Source organism: Triturus cristatus, chromosome 3_2 (genome assembly GCF_964204655.1).
Source record: "Triturus cristatus chromosome 3_2, aTriCri1.1, whole genome shotgun sequence".
In the NCBI taxonomy this organism is placed as follows: Eukaryota; Metazoa; Chordata; class Amphibia; order Caudata; family Salamandridae; genus Triturus; species Triturus cristatus.
Window position 1 is genome coordinate 1,155,345,347 of NC_140584.1, and position 19,449 is coordinate 1,155,364,795.

Here is a 19,449-nt window from a genome sequence, read left to right on the forward strand (position 1 = left end):
TAGAGGGTTCTGAAGAATTCGTGGTCCATAGAATTCTAGATTGAAGAAGATACATAGGGAAAGTGCAATATTACATAGATTGGGCAGGTTATCCTCCTGAGGATAGAACGAGGGAACCAGCAGAAAATGTACATGCCCCTCGATTGGTTCAGAGATTCCATAAATTGCATCCATCCAAACCTAGACCGGGGAGAGGCCTTTGGGAGGGAGTACTGTTAGGGGCAGACGGAGACGAGGCGGGGTTTCCGTGTGTGTGTGTGTTCCGCATTGCGCTCCCTTCACAGGACGGAATTTGCAGACGATCCCTATGATCTTAAAAGGAACGTCTGACGCGTAAGCTGTTGCTTGGCTTACTGATTCCTGACGTAACCACGCCCCTTTGGTCAATTCCGTGTTTGTTCCTCGCTTAGCGGCACGGATGTAGCCGCTGTGATTCCTGGATTCCTGTTTGTTTCCCTGAGACAACTTCCCGGTGGGAATTTTCTTACCTTTACCCCGTGATCCTGCTATCCTATATCCTTTACACCCTCCGGTGGTCCCGTTCCCCGGCATCTCTGTTTGGCCAACTTTTCGTGTTTCCCTAACTCCCTGACTGGTCTCGCCTCTCGTCTTCCCTGTATTCCGACCCAGCCTTTCAGTGCGAGTGTGTGTAGACTCCCTTCCCCCTTCATTATTGTTACCTGGTACGAACGTGATTGTGTGGGTTTACCCTGCTCCGTATCTTCTTGTAGATACCGGAGGGGGTGTAGTAGCCCTCTCTTTCTCTCCTCAAGGGTTAGGTGGTGTAGTTCCACTCTGTCTTCAGTTTAGGAGTTGGATTACACGTATTTCACCTCCCTCCCCTATCCCGGGTAAATGCTTACTCCGCTCCGTCTCCAGTTTAAGAGCCGAGTATAGTCATTTGCATTGGTGCATGCAGGCGTCCCGTTCTGTCTTTAGCTTATGAGTCGAGCAACGCTCCACCATACAGAGGAGAAGGACACCCTGTTCTGTCTTATGCTTATGAGACAGGGTGTTGCAAGAGTGAGAGAGAGTGTTACCCTTGATTGTTTATTTCCCTCTGTTGGTCCTATATTGCCCCTTACTGGCTTGAGCCTCTGTGACTCTCTGCATCTTCCACTGGACTCCTTTCACAGAAGACCTCTCGCCAAGGCCTTGTGCTCACAAGAGTGGGGTAAGTGGAGCGCGGTGTTCAACACACTCCAAAAGAAGCTTTGAATAGGTATTAATAGTACTAAACGAACACTGTAACCTTTTCTTTGCAGTTCCTGCACTTCTTCAATACCCCGCTGCAGCATCATGTAGCTGGGGGAGAGTGGGGATCACTCCTTGGGTAATTCCCCCCACACTTTTTGGAAGCTGCTGCCCTTGAGTGTGTTACGTTGCTCCATTCCGGGCGCTAGCTCTTGGGAAGTGTGGAGGACTTTCATCTTCGCTTCTGTGGATTTGGGCCTGGGCAGAGGGCCTAACCTGACACCATGCTTACCATACATTCCAAACCTGCCGCATAATTTACAGGCTAAAATAAAACAAATTTGGTTGAACATTAACTAATACAACAAGCTACACATAGTGCAGAGCAACGGCAGACACTTTGAAGAGGGCAGCTGCACATCTGACAGCTGTATTCAGGTATTAATCTGGTATTAATGAAGTGAAAGCTTTTGTCCAGAATGAGCATCCATTAATGTCCCTCATTGCTGAAGGTCCCTGAATGATGCTGCAAGGAAAAAACATCCAAACTTATTTAAACGTAATTCAAACAGGGTGGAAACAAGGACTGCTTAATTGTCACGAGAATTACGAGTTTCATTATTTCAAGAAGACAGAGTGGAGAAAAATCCCAACATTGGATATCTCCTCTTAAGGTAATGATAAAATGCTGTTTCTGTGCTATATATATATATAATCCAGAGAGACAGATTAAATAGAGAGGCAGAGAGAAAGGCAGACAGACACAAAGAGATAAGCAGGAAAATTTAGAGTGAAAGAGAGAAACAGACAGAGAGAGAAAGGAGAGACGCAGAGGAAAAAAAGAAATGGAGACAGACAGAAGCAGGCAGAGAGGATGTGAGAGAAGAAGAGAGAAGAACAGAAACAGAGAGGCAGCCGCAGAAAAGAGACGGTAAAAGAGGCAAAGACAGAAATAGAGGGAGAGAGAGAGGGGAGCACAGAAGAGAGAGACACAAACTAAAGGCAGAGAGAGGTAGAGAGAGTGGGCACAGGAGAGGGAAATAGAGAGAAGGGCAGCAAGAGAGGGAGAGACAGAAATAGATGACGAGAGGGAGACATCCGGACCTGGGGTTTCCCCCAGCGCGCGTTGTCCCACTGGTTTGCGGAAACTCTGGCCTGCAGCTCCGGCTGTGCCTTTGGCGGGAACCGTGGTGTAATGTCCTGTGGGACACATTCTAGTGTTCCGCAGGAAGCTGTACTTCCAGCCACTCTCTTGAGGGCTGGACACACTACACCCCCACACCCATCCATCACGGGTGTCACGGGTGACATGGCCCGGCTAATAAAAAGGCCCGGGTGCACGTGCTCGAGGCCAGTTATAGCACCCAACTATGCAGCGTTATTCTCGGTCATTTGTCAGCATGTGGGCCTGAGGCCCAACACCACACTGGCGACGAGGCGGCCCGCTAATCCCGCGTGCCTTTAGCTCGATACACTCTCGTCATTCGTGGGGGAAGATAAGGGACGCACCTGAGAGGTGCTACCCCACGGCAATGTCCACAACCCCTAGCGACTGCAGTCGTGATCAGACGTGGCGCCACCCTCCGCAGTCGCAAAGCCGCGACTGAATCTGGCCGTGCCACACCCCCCCGGACGTCTGAGGCAGAGGAAAGTGAATGGGCGATCCTGGCGTAGGCAAAAACCCAGTAACTTCGCCCAGTTCCCTCGCCCATACAGCCAGCGGCTACCCGGCAGTGACGAACTGTCCTAGCTGGTCGCCGAGCGTCCCGACGAAAGAAGGGCCAGGAGAAAGCACTACCAGCGACATAAAGGCCGAGAGTCCGGCGAAGCCCCCTCCAACGTGAAGGTAACTAGGCCGCATGCCAGAGCACAAGGCCGTTCCAGCGGGTAAGCCCCAGGCTAGCAGAGCGAGCAGCCCGCAGCGGCTAGAGAGCCTGCGACCCTGCCACGACGCAGCGCCTGCCATGCCCCGCGGCTCCATTTGCACCCACCTGCCAAGACTGTGATCTCCAGGGCGTCGGCAGCCTCCACAGAGCGGGGCTCGGGCACTGCTGGACTGCTGCCTGTCGTCTCGCCGGCACCGGGGCATTGTGTGCAGATGCACCCGCCTGACGAAAGCACACCCTCATTCACAGTGTGTGGCCAAGGCACACCAACAGCGCGAGCGTGCCAGCCGCCCAACAGCGTGGGGAAGAGAGTACCAGCCCTGCAGCTGCGCCTACTCGTCCCGCAAGTGACCTACGCACCAGCGCAGTGCGGAACCACCACAATCCGGAGGCATAGGGAAGACCCCGTCCACCAGGCGCTCCCGCCCCCAGCATCATGTAAGGCTGCATCAACCATGCGTAAACACCCGGACTGCGTGGGCTGCCTGCCCTGCTGACACGCGCTGCCCTGCGCGACTACCCGTAGCCCCAAGTAATGCGCCATCATGGTCCAAAAAGTACCGCCAACAGCATGAGGGCGTTGTATCTGCAAGTACAGGCACATCCATCGACTGCTGTCTCCCGCTGTGCCTCCCTCCCTGACAGCAAACCCCCAGCTGGCTGCTCACGGCAGGGACAAAGGAAGGAAACACCTACCTTTCCCCCAGCGGGTCTCCACACAACGCGCCTCCCCGCTGGCCTTCAGACGCCCGCTGGAGCGACTCAGCAAGTAACGTCTGGCATCACCACAAGGTAGTGCGCCACCTGGTGGCTCGACGACGCGGCACACCAGTAACACCAAACCATGCGAAAGGACTGCCACGGGCATGCACAAGCCCGAACAAGTCGGACACAGCTGAAGTTATGAGCTTGACAGCGTTACCTGCCCACGCTGAAGGGGCCTTAATGCAGAAGACATAGTGTGACCACACACACATGGCGATCCAACCAGAGGCCACAAATGCTGCCACCAGGCCAAGTTTGCATGCAACAGGTGCACACCGCCTCTCTCGCCACCTCCCAGAGCCAGCACACAAGGCTGATCAAGGTGGGGCTGCACAGAAATGCCCAGGACCCCCTCACTGTCTTCCCAGCTCCTCCACAGCGACCACCGAAAGGCAGTCACCACACAGAAACGTACACCTTCTTGTCCAGGTCCCAAAGTCTGCAGAAATCAGGGCAAGCCACCGCAACGACCGCAGCACCACCGGGCAGCTCCCAAAATGCAATACACAGAGGGATAGACACACTACCTTGCCCGAGAGGACAGCTGGCGCACCCCGTGACCATCAATCCTAGCAGTACCGGAGGAGACACCCTAATACCACACTACCCTGCAGGAAGTGACAGATCAGTGAGGAGAATTGCGAAGTGTTCCAAGCATGGGGATCTACACCGGCGCATCCAAAGAATGGTCCAGCACACTAACTGCCCACCACGACCAGCAACCGCACGGCACAGCGTCCAGCTAACCACCCGGCGGCAGCAGCTAACAGATCCTAGAGTGTGCACCGCCACCCCAAAGAAGACTGCCTGCTCACACCCAGTTTCGGAGACAGACTGCACCAGGCACAGCAAGACGTGCCTTCAAAAGGAATGCTCAGAGAGTGGACCTCTGAAACCTGCAAGTGAGAGCAGCAAGGACCCCTTCAAAGACAACAAAGTCTCCAGGTAGCTGCCATACCTTAAGCCGCAAAGGAAACCGGTGCCAAGCACGCACCACCGGTGGCTGCCTGGCTCTACCTCAAGCAAAGGCACTGCGACACAGGCCCCACTAGCAAGAGTGGACGATCAGCCAGAACAGCAACGTCTCAAAGGAGCTGTCCCCACCCACAGTGCGAGCAGAGACTGGTGCAAGGCGTGCACCACAAGCAGCTACCTAACGCCGCCGCCAGAGAACAGGCACAACCGCAAGCTACACCACAGGCACACCAAGTGCCAGAAGAGAGCAACTACGTCCCTACTGCACCAGCGAAACCCCGTATTGGGCTGAAGACCACACTTAGTGTCCTCCCTCACACTGCCTCAAGGCAGAGTCGGCCGTGACCCAAGACAGGCAAGAGAGGAGTCGCACGCCCCACGTGGCAAGCCACCACAGCCACATGCGCTCCAACCACCAGCGACACGTGACTGGACGTCACGTCGCCCAGCAAGCAAGGAGCGCGCCGGAGCGAAGGCAGAAGCCGGCGCCATGACAGCGCTGCCTCGAGGTCGAAGCGCAACGCCCTCGAAGAAAGAAGAGTGACAGCCCGTCACCCTGAAAACTGGATAAACACAGGTGGGCTGAACAGACCAGCAAAGGGAGAAGACCGAGGACTCACAGCAAGCCAAGAAGCACACACTGACACACAAGACAGCCACCAAGGCGGACCGACGTCCCAGGGTACAGCGTCACCGATGAACCGAACATAAGCCGCAACAAGCGCAGACCGTGTCTCATCCCAACGTTTCCCCAGGCGACCGTCCATCCCCGAACGTCGGCAGTCTAAAGTCAGGCGGCATCCCTGCTCCTGTCCGCAGATGCCACGGGTGAAGATCAGCACTGAGTGCCTGCCCTCACACCGCCTCAAGATGGGAGTCGGCAGTGGCCCCAAAACAGGCAAGAGAGGATCCGTACACTCTACGTGTCAAGCCGCTACCGAAGGTCAACCTCGACAAAGCGGAGACACCTGGCTACTAAGTCCATCCTGACATCCAAACTCTCCCAGCAAGTCACCGCCACCGGTCATTCCGACTCACCACATGGCTGGCAACAGTCATCATGCCAGCCATCAGCACATGCGTCAAACACCACTCCCGAGTACCGATGGACTGGAGTCCGATACCGTTACCACACCAGCCGAATAAAAGAAATCAGAAGCCACCTGTGAACCTGGCCTACACCGGAACCGCGGCAGCGAGTGCAAGTCTTGACCAAGACTCATCCACCCGTGAGGGTTGTGCGTGCGACTAAGTAACGGCTCCTCAGTGGTCCTGCAGCTGCCCCCAGACGGCACACAAGCGGCCCCCAGTGCAGCTCTCCTACAGTCCCGCAGCAACCCCGACGACGGGCCTCCCCAGGCAGGAGAGCGAGGAGAGACATTGCCCCCCGACAGGGTACCGGTCACAGCCCAGCAGTTCAACAGGGACAGTCGGTCTAGCAACACCTCTGTGAATTCTCACTTGAGACTCCATCCATGGTCACGAAGCAGCCCACTAAAAGGAACTGTTAGAACTCACCACAGACCATCACCGACGTCAGCAAAGTGGAAGCCATGCAAGACAGCAAGACATGTCATCGTCGTCGAACTGACAGTATGCAGCGGACGTCTCCAAGCCAGCGGTCTTGTCCTGAACCCCTCAGGTTAAACTATGGGTGTCCGCCGAGAAGGTCCTCATGCAAGCAAAGTCACCAGCTCCTGTCTGATGTCGTCTCGCCACCTGACTCAGAAGACCGATGGACCCGGTGGTATTTAGATAACTGTTTGTTTTGTCCCTACAGGTAGGACTAATGTTTTGTTTGTTCCTCAATAAAGTTGGGGAGGAATGTAATGTCCTGACACATTCTAGGTTTCCGCAGGAAGCTGTACTTCCAGCCACTCCCTTGAGGGCTGGACACACTGCACCCCCACACCCATCCATCACGGGTGACGTGGCCCCGCTAATAAAAAGGCCCGGGTGCACGTGCTCGAGGCCAGTTATAGCACCCAACTATGCAGTGTCAGTCTCGGTCGTTTGTAAGGATGTGGGCCTGAGGCCCAACACCACATGTGGTACCGGGACAAACCCCGATACCCCTTCTCGGCAGAGACTCGGTCTGTGACCTTGTGGAAGCTCCTAAGAGTCACTTCCAGGGGCTCTTGTGACTTAGGAGCGTCTGGTTCGAAGGAGGCCGCTGGGATTGGGAACAGGAAGGGTGATGAGGACACCTTATATCTATTCTTGGGGAAGTGACAGGTGAAGATGAGGAGGAAGGAAAGATTGAAAAGTACAGAAGACCAAAAAGGGAGTAGAGCAGTGAGTGAAATTAGAGGAGAGAGAAAATTCGGAAGCGTGGAGGAAGGAAAACCAAAGAAAGAGAAGGACGCAGCAGAGATTGAAATTAGACAGAAATGGAGGGGGTAGAAAATACATCGCAGGGGTGCCAGCACATGCAGAGCGCTCAGAGGAGAGAGGAAAAACAGAAGGAAAAAAAATATGGGGGAGAGCAAAGTTTGAAACCTGACAGAGTTAGACGAAGAGAGAGGGTAAAAGAAAACGAGGGGGAGAATGTGTGTGACAAGAGACTATAGTGACGGAAGCAGGAAGATAAAAGTGAGAGTGGAGGGGTGTAATCAAATTAAAACGGTGGTGAACTCTCTGACCACACACTCCTTCAGCCTCATTTTGTCTTTCTCCTTCACACAGTTTCCCCTCCTCTTTCTCCTTCACATTGTTTCTCCTCCTCTAACTCTCTCAGGCACGAGGGTGGGAGGGTGAAGTAGAAGTGGAAAGACAGGCACCAATCTGGGGAGGGTGAACAGGAGGGAAGGCGAGAGGTGAAGGAGAGAGGGAGAAACAAGCAAGAGAAAGGTTGTGGGGGGCTTCCACGATCCTCACATTCCCAGGGCGCGTGTAATCTAACGCTTTGGCTGCGGTGTCGGGCTGACCTGTCAGAGAACCAAGGTCACTTATCCGTAGTGACAAGGGTGAAGCTGAGACCGCGGGCTGGCAGTCTCGAGTGCTCCAGGGGCCTCTATCTCCCCCTTTCTCTCACTGTTCCTACTGAGGGAGCAGGGCTGGTGCAGACACTACATGATACTAGCGCCTTCTTGCCTGTCAATGCGCTATTCATAGCGAGAATGAACAAGCGCTGTGCCGAGCGTTGAGGGGCTAAGAGAACAGGTCAAATGGAAACTAAAACTGTCTAGCTAAGGCCTCACATCCTTCCATCTCAGCGCCTTCAGTGCCAAGTGGGGCGCAGAACAATTCACGGGTTGATCGTGGGCGCATCACCCGACCACAATAGGGGGGAGGGGGCGCTTCTTTGGAATTAAAACTATAAAAAAGAAAGCAACGCTTGATACAGACCTCTGCCCCACACCCCCCCAAAAAAAGTGGGAAGTGGGCTGCAAGGGAGAATCTCCCAGCGATGAAAGGAATTAACAAGCATTTGCAATGCAATAGGTCTCGCCTTTGTGAGAGTTTGAGCTATTGGCATTGTAAATGACAGTGCCTTTCATTTATGTGTTTTGAAAACCTGTAAGCGGTGCGTAAACACACACTTTGCACTTATAGTCTTTGCTTACGAGAAGCAAGGCTGGTAGTAAAAGAGGCGCAGTTACTGCCAGCCTTGCTTCTTGTAAGCAACGACTATAAGTACAAAGCGCGTTTTTACGCACCGCTTGCAGGTTTTCAAAACACATAAATAAAAGGTATTGTCATTTACAATGCCAATAGCTCAAACTTTCGCAAAGGCGAGACCTATTATTAAGTTAAAGCAATTTGCTTTGCTATACGATACCATTAGCAAAGCAAATGGTTTTAACTTAATCCAATCTTGTAGTTCAAATAAAGGTCCCTGGCATGACAACTGGTTCTAAAATGAACACTAAATGGGAGGAAACATCAGGATCGATACTTTATAACATTTCATTATGACACAGGGGCATCACAGGAGCATCAAAGCACACATTATTCTGGGCACATTCAGAACCAGCCAAATGCAAATCATTTCGTCTTTACATTGTCCATCCATAAAAGGGCAGTCCAAAACTTTACATTCTGTCATAGGTGCAGCTCGTGTTTTAAGGGTGTAGCCCCAGTGCAGATATGCATGTGTTTGGTTGCACCTGATCCTGGTACGCTGAGTTTTCCAACATATTGCACGTTGTGACTATCCCCCTCGCATATTTTGCAAGGTAATATTTTAGAAGATTTACAATAGGAACTTGTGCGGAATTGAGGAGGGGACTCAAAACAAGTGTGTTGTCCCCCATTCCGAGCTTAACAAGTGCAGCAAACCGCACCTCCGTGAAAAAAACTTAGGTACAGTAGCGTGTTAAAGTATTATTGCGCCCTAAAAACTGCAGTTTTGGAATGAGGGCTTTATTCCGGAGGTTATTTGTGTCCTTCTTTTAATCTTCCGTTTACGGTCAATATAATGGCGAATCCCCTTTGTTTATTCATTGCAGATGTGAGGTAGCCCGCAGGGCTGAGGTTCTGCGCCAGACTTTAGGCATTGCCGTGCTGTTGTCACAATTTGCTTCTTCCTGAGGGAGAAACATTAGCTCCTTAGGAAGGCGTTTCATTACTTGTACCTCGGTTTATTGGGGCTCTCTTGACCTAAACCCCTCCTTTGCTGCACTCCCATAATGTCTCCCCTATTCATGCGGCGGTCGTACTACAGCGTGAACTAAATAAAATGACCATATGCAGAGGTTACATAAGAGACTTCAGAGTGGAGTAAAGTCAATGAAGTGAAAGTGTGGATTCATACCACTTACTAACATGCCATTCAGTGTCCCTGGTAGCCCAGCTAGACTGCCAGGTGATTTATAGGTTCCAGGACACTGAGTATTTGACAGGAGCTGCCTATGAAGAGGTAAGGCACAGCACAAAGTGACTGCATGAAACATCATGGCGCCATGTCCACGGAGGCCCTGCTACCGATCCATTCCTGGATAAAGAAAACTCAGGTTTTCTCTAACGGTGGCTACGAAGGCAAGTGATGGGGCCGGGCTTGGTGAGCTGACTGGAGAACAGAGTGCTAAGGACGTGACGTGCAGTGACGTTACTCTGGGGTGCGGACTCCCTGAGAAGCGCCTAATGACAGCTTTGGAGCTCTAGGGTTCGTAGTATTTGATAATAGTCTTTAGCTGTGAATTTACAAGGGGTGAGATTTAGAATGTGATCTGAGCTCATCGTGCCACCTCCCTCGGTTCATACATTAGACAAATGGTGGTGCTTGACGATTTAAAATTGTCTGCGGGTCGAAGCATTCCTGTTAAGAAGAAACTGTACTTTAATGCTAAAGTTACTCAATAAAAGGATTTAGCACAATTTTTAGAGGTCCAGCGTTAAAGAAGAACTAGTGACTGAGAACCTACATTCGGAAGAGGTCATGAGAACCTGCGCCTTGGATTAAACAGTAAAATAACATAATGGTACTTTTCGTGTTTCGGTGAAAGGCAAGGAGATGTGGCCTGAGGGGACACAGCTGCGGATTTTGGGATTAGGGGATCTGGCTGAGTCCCGCATAGGCTCAGTGTCCCATGATTCTAGACAAATCCCTTAACAATCCCCCAATACAAAATGAACGTTTGAAATGTAATCTGGTGTTCCCCTAAAGCCTATGGCCCAAATTCCCGCTAACTAAACAAGCTGGCTCCGTGGAGCCGACGGAAGGAGGGACAGTGAAAGCCGAGATGCGCGCGCTGTGTAACGCGAGCCTCCAGGGACAGGAGATGTGCACGCGTACGGAGTGCACATCTCCTGTCTGTACGTGTGCACATCTTCTGTCCACGCGTGCCACCTCTTGTCTCCCTTTGCTAGAGAAACCGGCAACAATAGATCTCGCCAAGGCGAGCAGTGCGCATGCGCTGCTTCGCCATGCGAGACCTAAAATGCACACACCATTTGCAAATGAAAATTACAGGGGCCAGTAATGTGTAATCTGATTACTTCAGATATATAGTTATAATGGATCTAAGTTGTGCTGGTTATTTTCATACATTTTCCTGCCATGATTCTGCAACATAATCCTTCGAATGAGGTGTTTTCGGATAGGCTTGCTCTGCAATGATGCTTTATTGCGAAGCAATGAAAAATGTGAAAAGCGTCACTTTGAGGAACACTCGGAGATGTTCACATCATGTAGGTATTAGTAGGTACGCTCCATGGTGCCCATTACACTGAACGCAGGTAGATGATGGGCGGAAGCGGCCCTGCCAGGGTTGGCACTTCTTGCCCTGCGTATCCTGCAGTATGCGCAAAGCAATCTTTCCAAGTCTGCCACGGAGCGTGCCTACATGAGATTGGAATATGTGGCCGGCAGCATGGCCGGCACTAGGCATGGGCAGCTGCCGTGGGCTCCTCGCCTGCTTGCAGCCATGGGACTTTGCAAATTTAAAGACATCAGAAGTTTTAGGCCCCGGGGGCCCCCTGAGAGTTTATATGTTTTCTTTTTTATATCAATCTCCCCTGCTGGACCGTCTCTGAGGGCCTAATGGATGTATCTGCATGTTGATGACAGCAATCAGACAGGTAATTTGAGTGCCCTTGCCTGTTAAATGGCCCTGCCCCTGTATGAATAAAAGACAGAATATCCTGCAGGGGCACAGTAAAGAATAGAGTGGCGATGGCGGCGCATCACAATGGACACTGCTCACCAAGGACATGTGGAAATGGAACAGAGAGGTGAATAAAAGGGGCAAGACAAATGGAATACAGTGGGGGGGGGGGAGCAGATAGGTGTGTGCGTGGCATTGAGACAAGAGGTGCACGCAGAGGAGCAGAATCCGCATGCATAAGTGGATGGAGAAGGGTTTAAAGTCTGCTGGGTCACTCGAGTCTTAGACCCGGTAGTAAATTAAGATGGACATTGAAAAGGGGCACTATATTCATGTCCTTAACTTTGCCTGCAAAAACATTGATCCAGTATCTGCACAATGAATGAAAGTTGTTAAAGTCAGGTGATGAAACAGGCCTGCTCTCCATTTTTGCCCTGACCCTGAGGGGAAAAAAAAATCTTAACTCTGCAGCAGTGCCACCGTTCGCTACCTTTAATGCAACTTCAGTGAGGCTCAATATAGTTCTTTCACAGTCTCATCATGTCAGAACTGGAGAATTTTCAATATTATATACAAGGAAGCTGTAGATGTTGCTTATTCATCTTATGCAACTAATAACCACTGACAAAGCCGATAGTACTGGCTTGTTCTAGGTGTAATTTTACTTGTTGTAATATTTATCTGGAGGCAATGAAAGGTTTTTTAAACCCACTTAAAGCCCTGCTCTCAGGTCAGTATGTAGGCCGTTTTTTAGGTCTCGCCTGAGCCAGCGCTTTAGCGCTGCTCTGGCGAGAGCTATAGAAAACGGGGATTTGGAAGTGCAAACGAGTGCTTTTCAGGCCCCCAACTACAGTCCATTTGGCAGCCTGCGTGTACATTTCGCGGGCGCTTTGATGTTCTCAGTGAGCCGCGCGGCCACTGCGAACATCAAAGCGGCCGCAAAATGATTACTTTCACAAGTGAAACATTTGCCACCCCCTCCCTTGTCCCACTTCCTGCTTGTTCTCATTGTAAATTCAACCCAAATCATTTCCTTTACGATTCCATACATATTTCTTCACTAGCCCCTCACATGTTTTATGATTTACTTTCTAGTGCTTGCCATTAGAAAAGCATGACTACACATCCCAAAATTCAATACTGCGCTGATTTTTTATTTATTTATCGCGAACTCGACCCGAAGGTATCAGAGCGTTTTACATGAGCACCAGTTGCGTTACAGACGGACGCATTCATTTTGTTAGGCACAAAGAGATGCAGTAATCTGCCCAAAATCACAGGGTGTTGAGCATCCCTGCCGCGACTGGAACCAGATCCCCCAGCTTCCAAATTACAAGAAGCAACACATTGCACATCACTGCTGCAGCTACAATCTGCTCTGCACATAACACGCTAACGGCCCCAGCGAAGAATTAAAAACTCTCTCCAGCCCAAAAAATATGCCTTATATTTTTACTTTTAAAAAGGGAGACGTGATCAGGTCATCAACAGTTTTTCTTAAAGATGAGCCTCCTTCAAAAGGGCCTCGCCTTATCTGCGGCTGCCTCTAAGAGTGTTTTATAGTGGGATTACAAAGCTCTTTCGTACTGGAAAATAATGAATACAATACATATGCTCACGGCTAAATCTTCCGGAATATCAGCACCACCCAAAAAGCACAGGTCTGCTTGGCTGTTACGCCACCTGGTGGTTGTAATGTGTTAGGAACTTTACAAGTAGGTTGAATTCACGGTATGAGGAAAAAATGATGCAAAACGTAGAAAAATATTTTTATGGCCTAACGTCCCCAATTTGAAGCTCTAATTAAAATGTTTCTTTTGTTTTCGGATCACCTATCTGCGTCACTGTTAACAAGTCATCTGGACACAAAAAAACTGAACACAGGAAGGGTCACAAAAAACATAAGTAAGTTTTTGTATTTTTTTAAAATTAGAAAGGGGAAAAGCAGCATTACGCACGAGGAACGAGATAAAATGCTTTAGATTAGTGAAAGGGGTGTCCCGGCATTCTACTTTGTAAAGGATACTGTGCAAGTAATGCCATGGTAAGAATGATTTTACCGTGTGTTATGGTGGGCTTTTATTGCCACCAAGTTCACAATGCTGGTGGGCCGGCGCTTAATCCCTGGGCAGACAAAGGCCTAAATAAACACAGATCCTTCCCTGGGAAACAAGCATTTGCAATGCATTAGGTCTCGCATTTACGCGAGTTTGAGCTATTGACATTGCAAATAACAATGCCTATTGGCATTGTCATTTACAATGCCAATAGCTTTAACTCGTGTAACTGCGAGACCTATTGCATTGCAAATGCTTGTTTAGCTAGTTGCTGACCTGCTTTATGGTCAAGTGAGCCGGTTTTTACTGTTGATTTTTATGATAATAAAGCAAACATTGCCTGCAGTAAACTCAAATCAGTGCAGTCCTTCCATACCTTACAAAAAACTTATACAGCAAGTGTTTACAAGTTGAAAACTGCTCTAGTGTGCAAACAGACACTTTTCTAGCTAACTAACTCCCTAATGGGGGCCCCTTTTATTTTGGTACAGAGGCCTATTTTCTGTCCCAGTCGGATGCTGCATGTTAGGTAAGCCTGGGCAAAGCACTACGCTACGCTCGCGTAGTTTGCGAAGTTCGCGCTACTTTGCACTACGCAAATTGCCCGTAGCACAGTGCGAACACGCGTAGCGTAGTGCTGCGGTCATTTTTTGCTTGCTCGCGGTCCTCAACGTCAAGTTGGCGACCGCGAGCAAGCAAAATGACATCCCGGCGAGACTTTTTCTTTGTTCGCGATCAGCAACATCAAGGTGGCGATCGCGAGCATGGAAAATAAACCTCCCGGCGAGATTCCCAACGCGAGGAGGTCAGGTTTCTCATTGCGAGTGGTCGCATATGCTCGCGACCACTCGCGATGAGAAACTACCAGTTCGCGTTGAGAGAGCTGCAGCTCGAGTAAAAATCTACTCGAGCAGCAGAAAGCTACAGCTCGCACTGTGCAAGATGCCATTTTCAATGATTGCACAGTGCCGGTTGCTTGTCCGCACTGTGCAATCATTGAAAACTACATCTGGCACAGTGCGAACAAGGTACTACGCAGTTCGCGAAGTGCTACGCGTAGCTCGCGTAGTGCGAATTGCACTTTGCGTAGCTTCGCGAAGTGCTACTTCGCGAACTACGCCCAGGGTTAATGTTAGGCAGGGCCACTGGAATTATGCGATTGTGCGGTGGCGGCGATTTCTGCATAATTATGCATTTGACGCATTTGCCACATAATCCATCAACTGCTACATAATCTACAGATTTTAACAACAAAATTGCTTTTTATCTCAAACAGTTCAAAAGTTACTAAAAATGCAGTGACGTCTTGCCGCATGTGGGAAGGCCCTTTGAAAAGCTAGAATAGTCAACTTTCTGTTTCCCACTGCCAAATGTAGGTGTTAAATTGGTACTTATGGGGTGCAACCAGTGCCCAAACAGTGTTACCAAGTTTAAAAATGCAAAAAGAAAAATGGCAAAAAAATTAAAGTAATACTATTTCAAAATGTGCCGGGTTATGCCACATAATTTGCCTTTTCTTGCCACATAATTTACTCACCCTGCCACATAATTTAACCCTCTCCTGCCACATAATTACAGTGGTCCTGCTGTTAGGGTAATCCATGGCAGTAATTTTGTTCCTGTTTATATTTCCCATGATTTACTGAATCTTGCATTCCCCAAGAGTGTTAGCTATTTCCAGCATGTGTGTTTGCGTATTTTATTTCACAGCATATTACTCTTGGATGATGCACCCTTTGTACTGAGTCGCCTCCAGGTGTTTATAACTGGCTACAGTTGAGCACTTTGGAGTTGAGGCTGCAAGCAGTACAACTTTCACACTGTGCCTGTCTGTGGGTGAAAAAGGTGTTCAGATTACATGACCATTTAAAATATGGCCTCTCTGCAGAGCACAAAGAGCAATGGTCCTGCATTGCAGTTGTGATTCTATGCAAGTGTGTGTGAAGGAGCTACTCATTGGTTAAAACAACAAGGTGAAAGTAAAATCATTTATTGTAGTTACTCATTTAGCTTAAACTGCTAACAATCATTGACAAAACCCCGTCGCGGCCGGCATGAGGCGGCCGCGGTTGTGTTTTGTCAATGGTTGTTCGCTGTTAACTTTGGGGGCGGGGGCTTAATTTTAATTTAAAGGGAAAAAATAACTTTCCTAGCCGGCCCGATCCAATTCCGCATCGTATTTGTTTAGGGATCTCACATGTTCCTAGTCTGCCCGGAGCCCCACATATCCTAGAACTGGCCCTGGCCGGCAGGCTGCATGGCGATCTCCACAGCATGCACACTCGCCCGCTGAGCTGGTTTATGGAATTGACGACACGTGTGCCCTACCGTGTTACATCTGTACCTATGACAACCGTAGCTGCATACCTGGGAATCCTGGGGAAGGAGGGCGGGGGGGGAAGGGGGGGAGAAAACGGTGCTCGCGGGGGGTCTTACCTTGCTGGTGCTCAGCTTCTCCTCGCACACCAAGCATTTCACCTCCTCTTCTTTCCTGCACGGGAGGACAGAGGAGAGGGTTGGATTGGAGATAATGTTTGAAACATGTACACACCCGAAAAACCTTAATAATATGCTTACAGCCTACATATACCATGTGTGTGTGATGGGGCCTTCACCCTGGAAGCATAAGGACCCCCCCCAGTTCTCTCTCCCGCCACACACACACACACACACACACACACACACACTCTCTCTCTTCCTTCTCTATTCCTCAGCGGCCCTCCGTCTAGCTCCTTCAACAAAAGGACAATCCGCCCCCACACTGAAGGCTTTGCGGATGACGTCATGCACCCCAGCTATGACATCATAAGTGTCTCTCTAGGACTTCATAGAGGACTTCTCATAACACCGCTAATGGCGCCCCTGCATAGCACCCTAAATTACGCCATTAAAGGCAGCGAGTGATGACCGGACCAGTGAAGCCTCTGGGATCTTGCGCCTAAAGTGGGCGCTATGCATAGGTAAGTCTGTTAGGGTGGCACACTTAAGGGGGATATTTAAGGTAGGGGTGGGCGGAATTAGCGAAATTGACTTTCGCATATTATCGCGAATTTGCTCAAAATCTACGCGAGCACGTGGAACTTTCGCGAAGATTGCTTTTCCCGCCCGTTCGCGATGTGTTTTTGCGTGCTTGCGGGGAAATATATCTCCAACCTGCCCATGCGGTCGCTAAAGGGCATGGCCATCTTGCTCGCGCTGCTTATTTTCTGTTCCGGGTCGAATGACGTGTTCGCGATCGCAAACTCTCGCGGGATAGCGCGACTGGCTACCAACAATCCAACATCTCGTCGCGAACGCATAGGAAAACTTGTCGGCGAACACAGGAACCCGGTAAGTCGCGCACGCGAGAACGCATTTTTAAAGCACGAACAAGAAAAATACTTCCATTTACCGCCCAGGCCTAGTTTAAGGTCACACCGTTGGTAACCTTTATGGTGCCTAACGCCCTATGTTTTCCTTTGGTGATGATGTTTGAATAATAAACTGAGCACTGGAATACAAATAAACGTAATCAAGCACTAAGGAGTTCTGACATGTCACTAGCTCCGCCCCCTCATCATTAGACACTGAGTGAGGATCGGTCACTGCCAAAGACGTGTGAGAGGGAATGACTCAGTAATTCAGTCCTACATTAGTCAGCACAGGCATGTTATACACTAAATACACTAGCCACCTGGTAACAGTATGTGAGTGTGTGTATGTATGGGGGCGGCTTGATTACCTGTTCTCCTTCACTGAGACTGCAATTGCCAGAATGCACTGGGGTAGCCAGTCTCACAGTTGGCATGAGGCCGGGGGACATAGATGAGATCAACAATAGATCATGACACATGCCAACAGCCTACAGTGTCTTTCCTGGCGGCATATTATGGCACCATCAGTGATGTGGTTGGTGGTGTAGGTAATAATTAATGTACACAGAAAGTGGTGATGAAATATGTCTGTGGGACAAGGTAGAGGAATCGTGAATGCGATATTTATTCATGCATTTGTATATAGTGCGAAAATACACGAAAGGTATTAGAGCGCTTTAAAAACAAGAACAGGTTTTATTACAAGACAGAGATTTACAAAACAGTTGACAGTGTTTTTACAAGATGCAACGTGACTCTTTACAAAGGGGCGGACTCACAATTGGTGGTGAATATACAGGGGGAGGAGGGAAAAAGTAAGGTAAGCAGTAGGCATGGGGTGGTGCTGTAGAGCTCACCCAAATATATCTGGCCGAATCAGAAATCAGGGGGCCTTGGTGTTTACTGCATTCACTAACAGTGCTTCAATGCCTCGTCAAAGGTACTAAGCGCTATAGCAATACAATGACAGTACAACACAGCCCACAGCCAGACGTCCACGCTCACCTGAAGAGCCCTTGCACGCAGGATGTGCAGTACCGGTGCCCGCACTCGGTCTGCTTGGGTTGGATGAGCAGGAATCCGCAGGAAGAGCACAGGAGACCAGAGCTGGGGGCCACGTCCAGGGGCCGCAGGTGGGACACTAGTGCTACCATCACAGGCCGTGGTCGCACCCCTTCTTCCTCGCTCCTTCTAAACAGGGAGGACGATCACACCGAAGGCGACAAACGGGGCAACCACCAAAGAGATCGCTGTTCAATGTCGACGATGTTCCTGTTCGATGTAAACGCGTCGATAGGTGACAATCCCAAATGTACTCACTAGTTTGTTTCCAAAATAGGTATAAATACAAAAATTAATCCGTGAAGAAACAGGCAGACGAAAAATACAATAAATACGCGTGATCCTTTTCAGTGTGTAACTGTTTGTGACTGCCTGGCTGGCTGTAGTGAAGTGGTGGTGAACCCCGCCATGCCTTCTTTAAATACAGCCTGAAGTATTTCACAAGCGGGGAAGTTTATCCATGTCACCACGCCGCGTGCGTACATGCGAGCCATTGTTTACAGGACAACGGAAGTGCCCGGGGACGCCCTGTGCCACAGCGACGCCACCGCTGCGCGCGTTACGCAAGAGGTGGCCAGCCGGTGTCAGGCAAACCTCAAAGTCCCCAGGCCACATTTCTGAAAAGGAAATGGCATTTTTTCTCACCATTTCCGCACGTGCTACCATGACCGTGTACATGTTGTTCTATTCCTGGGCAAGTACAGACATGTGGCCCGGGGAGCGCGGGCGGGAGAGGAAGACTTTCCTAGCCCGGAATCTCCTCTTCAGGTGAGTCAGCGTGCTGCATACCTTCCCGCCACAGGAAAAAGCCGAGGACCCTGTCCCATGAATTTTCATGGGAAGATACCGCAGTTGCGATTTTCGATTACCAGTCAAGACACCCTCCTGCTTTAAACGTGTATTTTATTCATTCATTCGCTACAGAGCACTGTGAATTAAGTTGAACCACACTTGTTGTGTCGCCAGGGGGTAACACCTGGCACTTAATTACAGAGAGTGAGACCTGGTGTGGGCTAACAAAGAGACAGGACTCACAGGCTCGTTTACTCGGTTGCAACGTCGTAGCCCAACTGGCGTACGTACGCTTACAACCGGCTTTTATTTGTTCAGGGTCACATGACCCCCACGTTATACGCCCGTTGCGTCACGGGCGCAACACAACATTCCTCCCCAACAAACATGAAAAACATAATAAACTGTTGGCAGTCCGAGCCGACCTACATCTTATCACATAGCCAGTTTATCCAGCTACACATGGTAAATTATAACATGAAACGATCTTACGTAAGGTAGTCCTTCAGCCGGCAGGATTACTCCGGAGGTGATGCTGGGACAGTCCCCGGCTCTGAGAGTCACAGTCCCTGGACCCCAAGGCCTCCACCCCGGGCTGGATACCCGGACTGCGATCCAGGCCATCAGCGGCCACACCTGACGACGCTGGCCCCGGGCTCACCGCCGGACTCATCGACCCTCCGATGTCTTCCGTAGCCGCCCCACCTACGACCCCACTGGGTCTGGCCTCTGCCACTGGAGTGTTCGGGTAATTGGGTTCCGGCTGGGGCAGGAAGGTTCTGGACTCTCCTAGCCGGTATTTCTTGAAGTGTGACAC

At 50.1% G+C, this 19,449-nt stretch overlaps 1 protein-coding gene across 4 annotated transcripts in view; it reads right to left on the reverse strand.

Annotated features, from left to right (window-relative positions):
- LOC146859307 (TNF receptor-associated factor 2-like) overlaps positions 1–18,701 on the reverse strand; it is a 52,180-nt gene extending 33,479 nt beyond the window's left edge. For 3 of the 4 annotated variants that reach the window (XM_085649977.1, XM_085649976.1, XM_085649975.1), the window contains exons 1-2: positions 17,784–18,465; positions 15,862–15,916 (exon numbers count right to left, since the gene is read on the reverse strand). In XM_085649977.1, coding sequence (XP_085506103.1) covers positions 15,862–15,916; positions 17,784–17,932 — 204 coding nt within the window. In that variant the 5' untranslated portion in view covers positions 17,933–18,465. Of the gene's footprint in view, positions 1–15,861; positions 15,917–17,783; positions 18,466–18,629 lie in introns of those variants that run through there. The other variant, XM_085649978.1, reaches the window with a different exon arrangement.
- Positions 18,702–19,449: the final 748 nt, after the last annotated feature.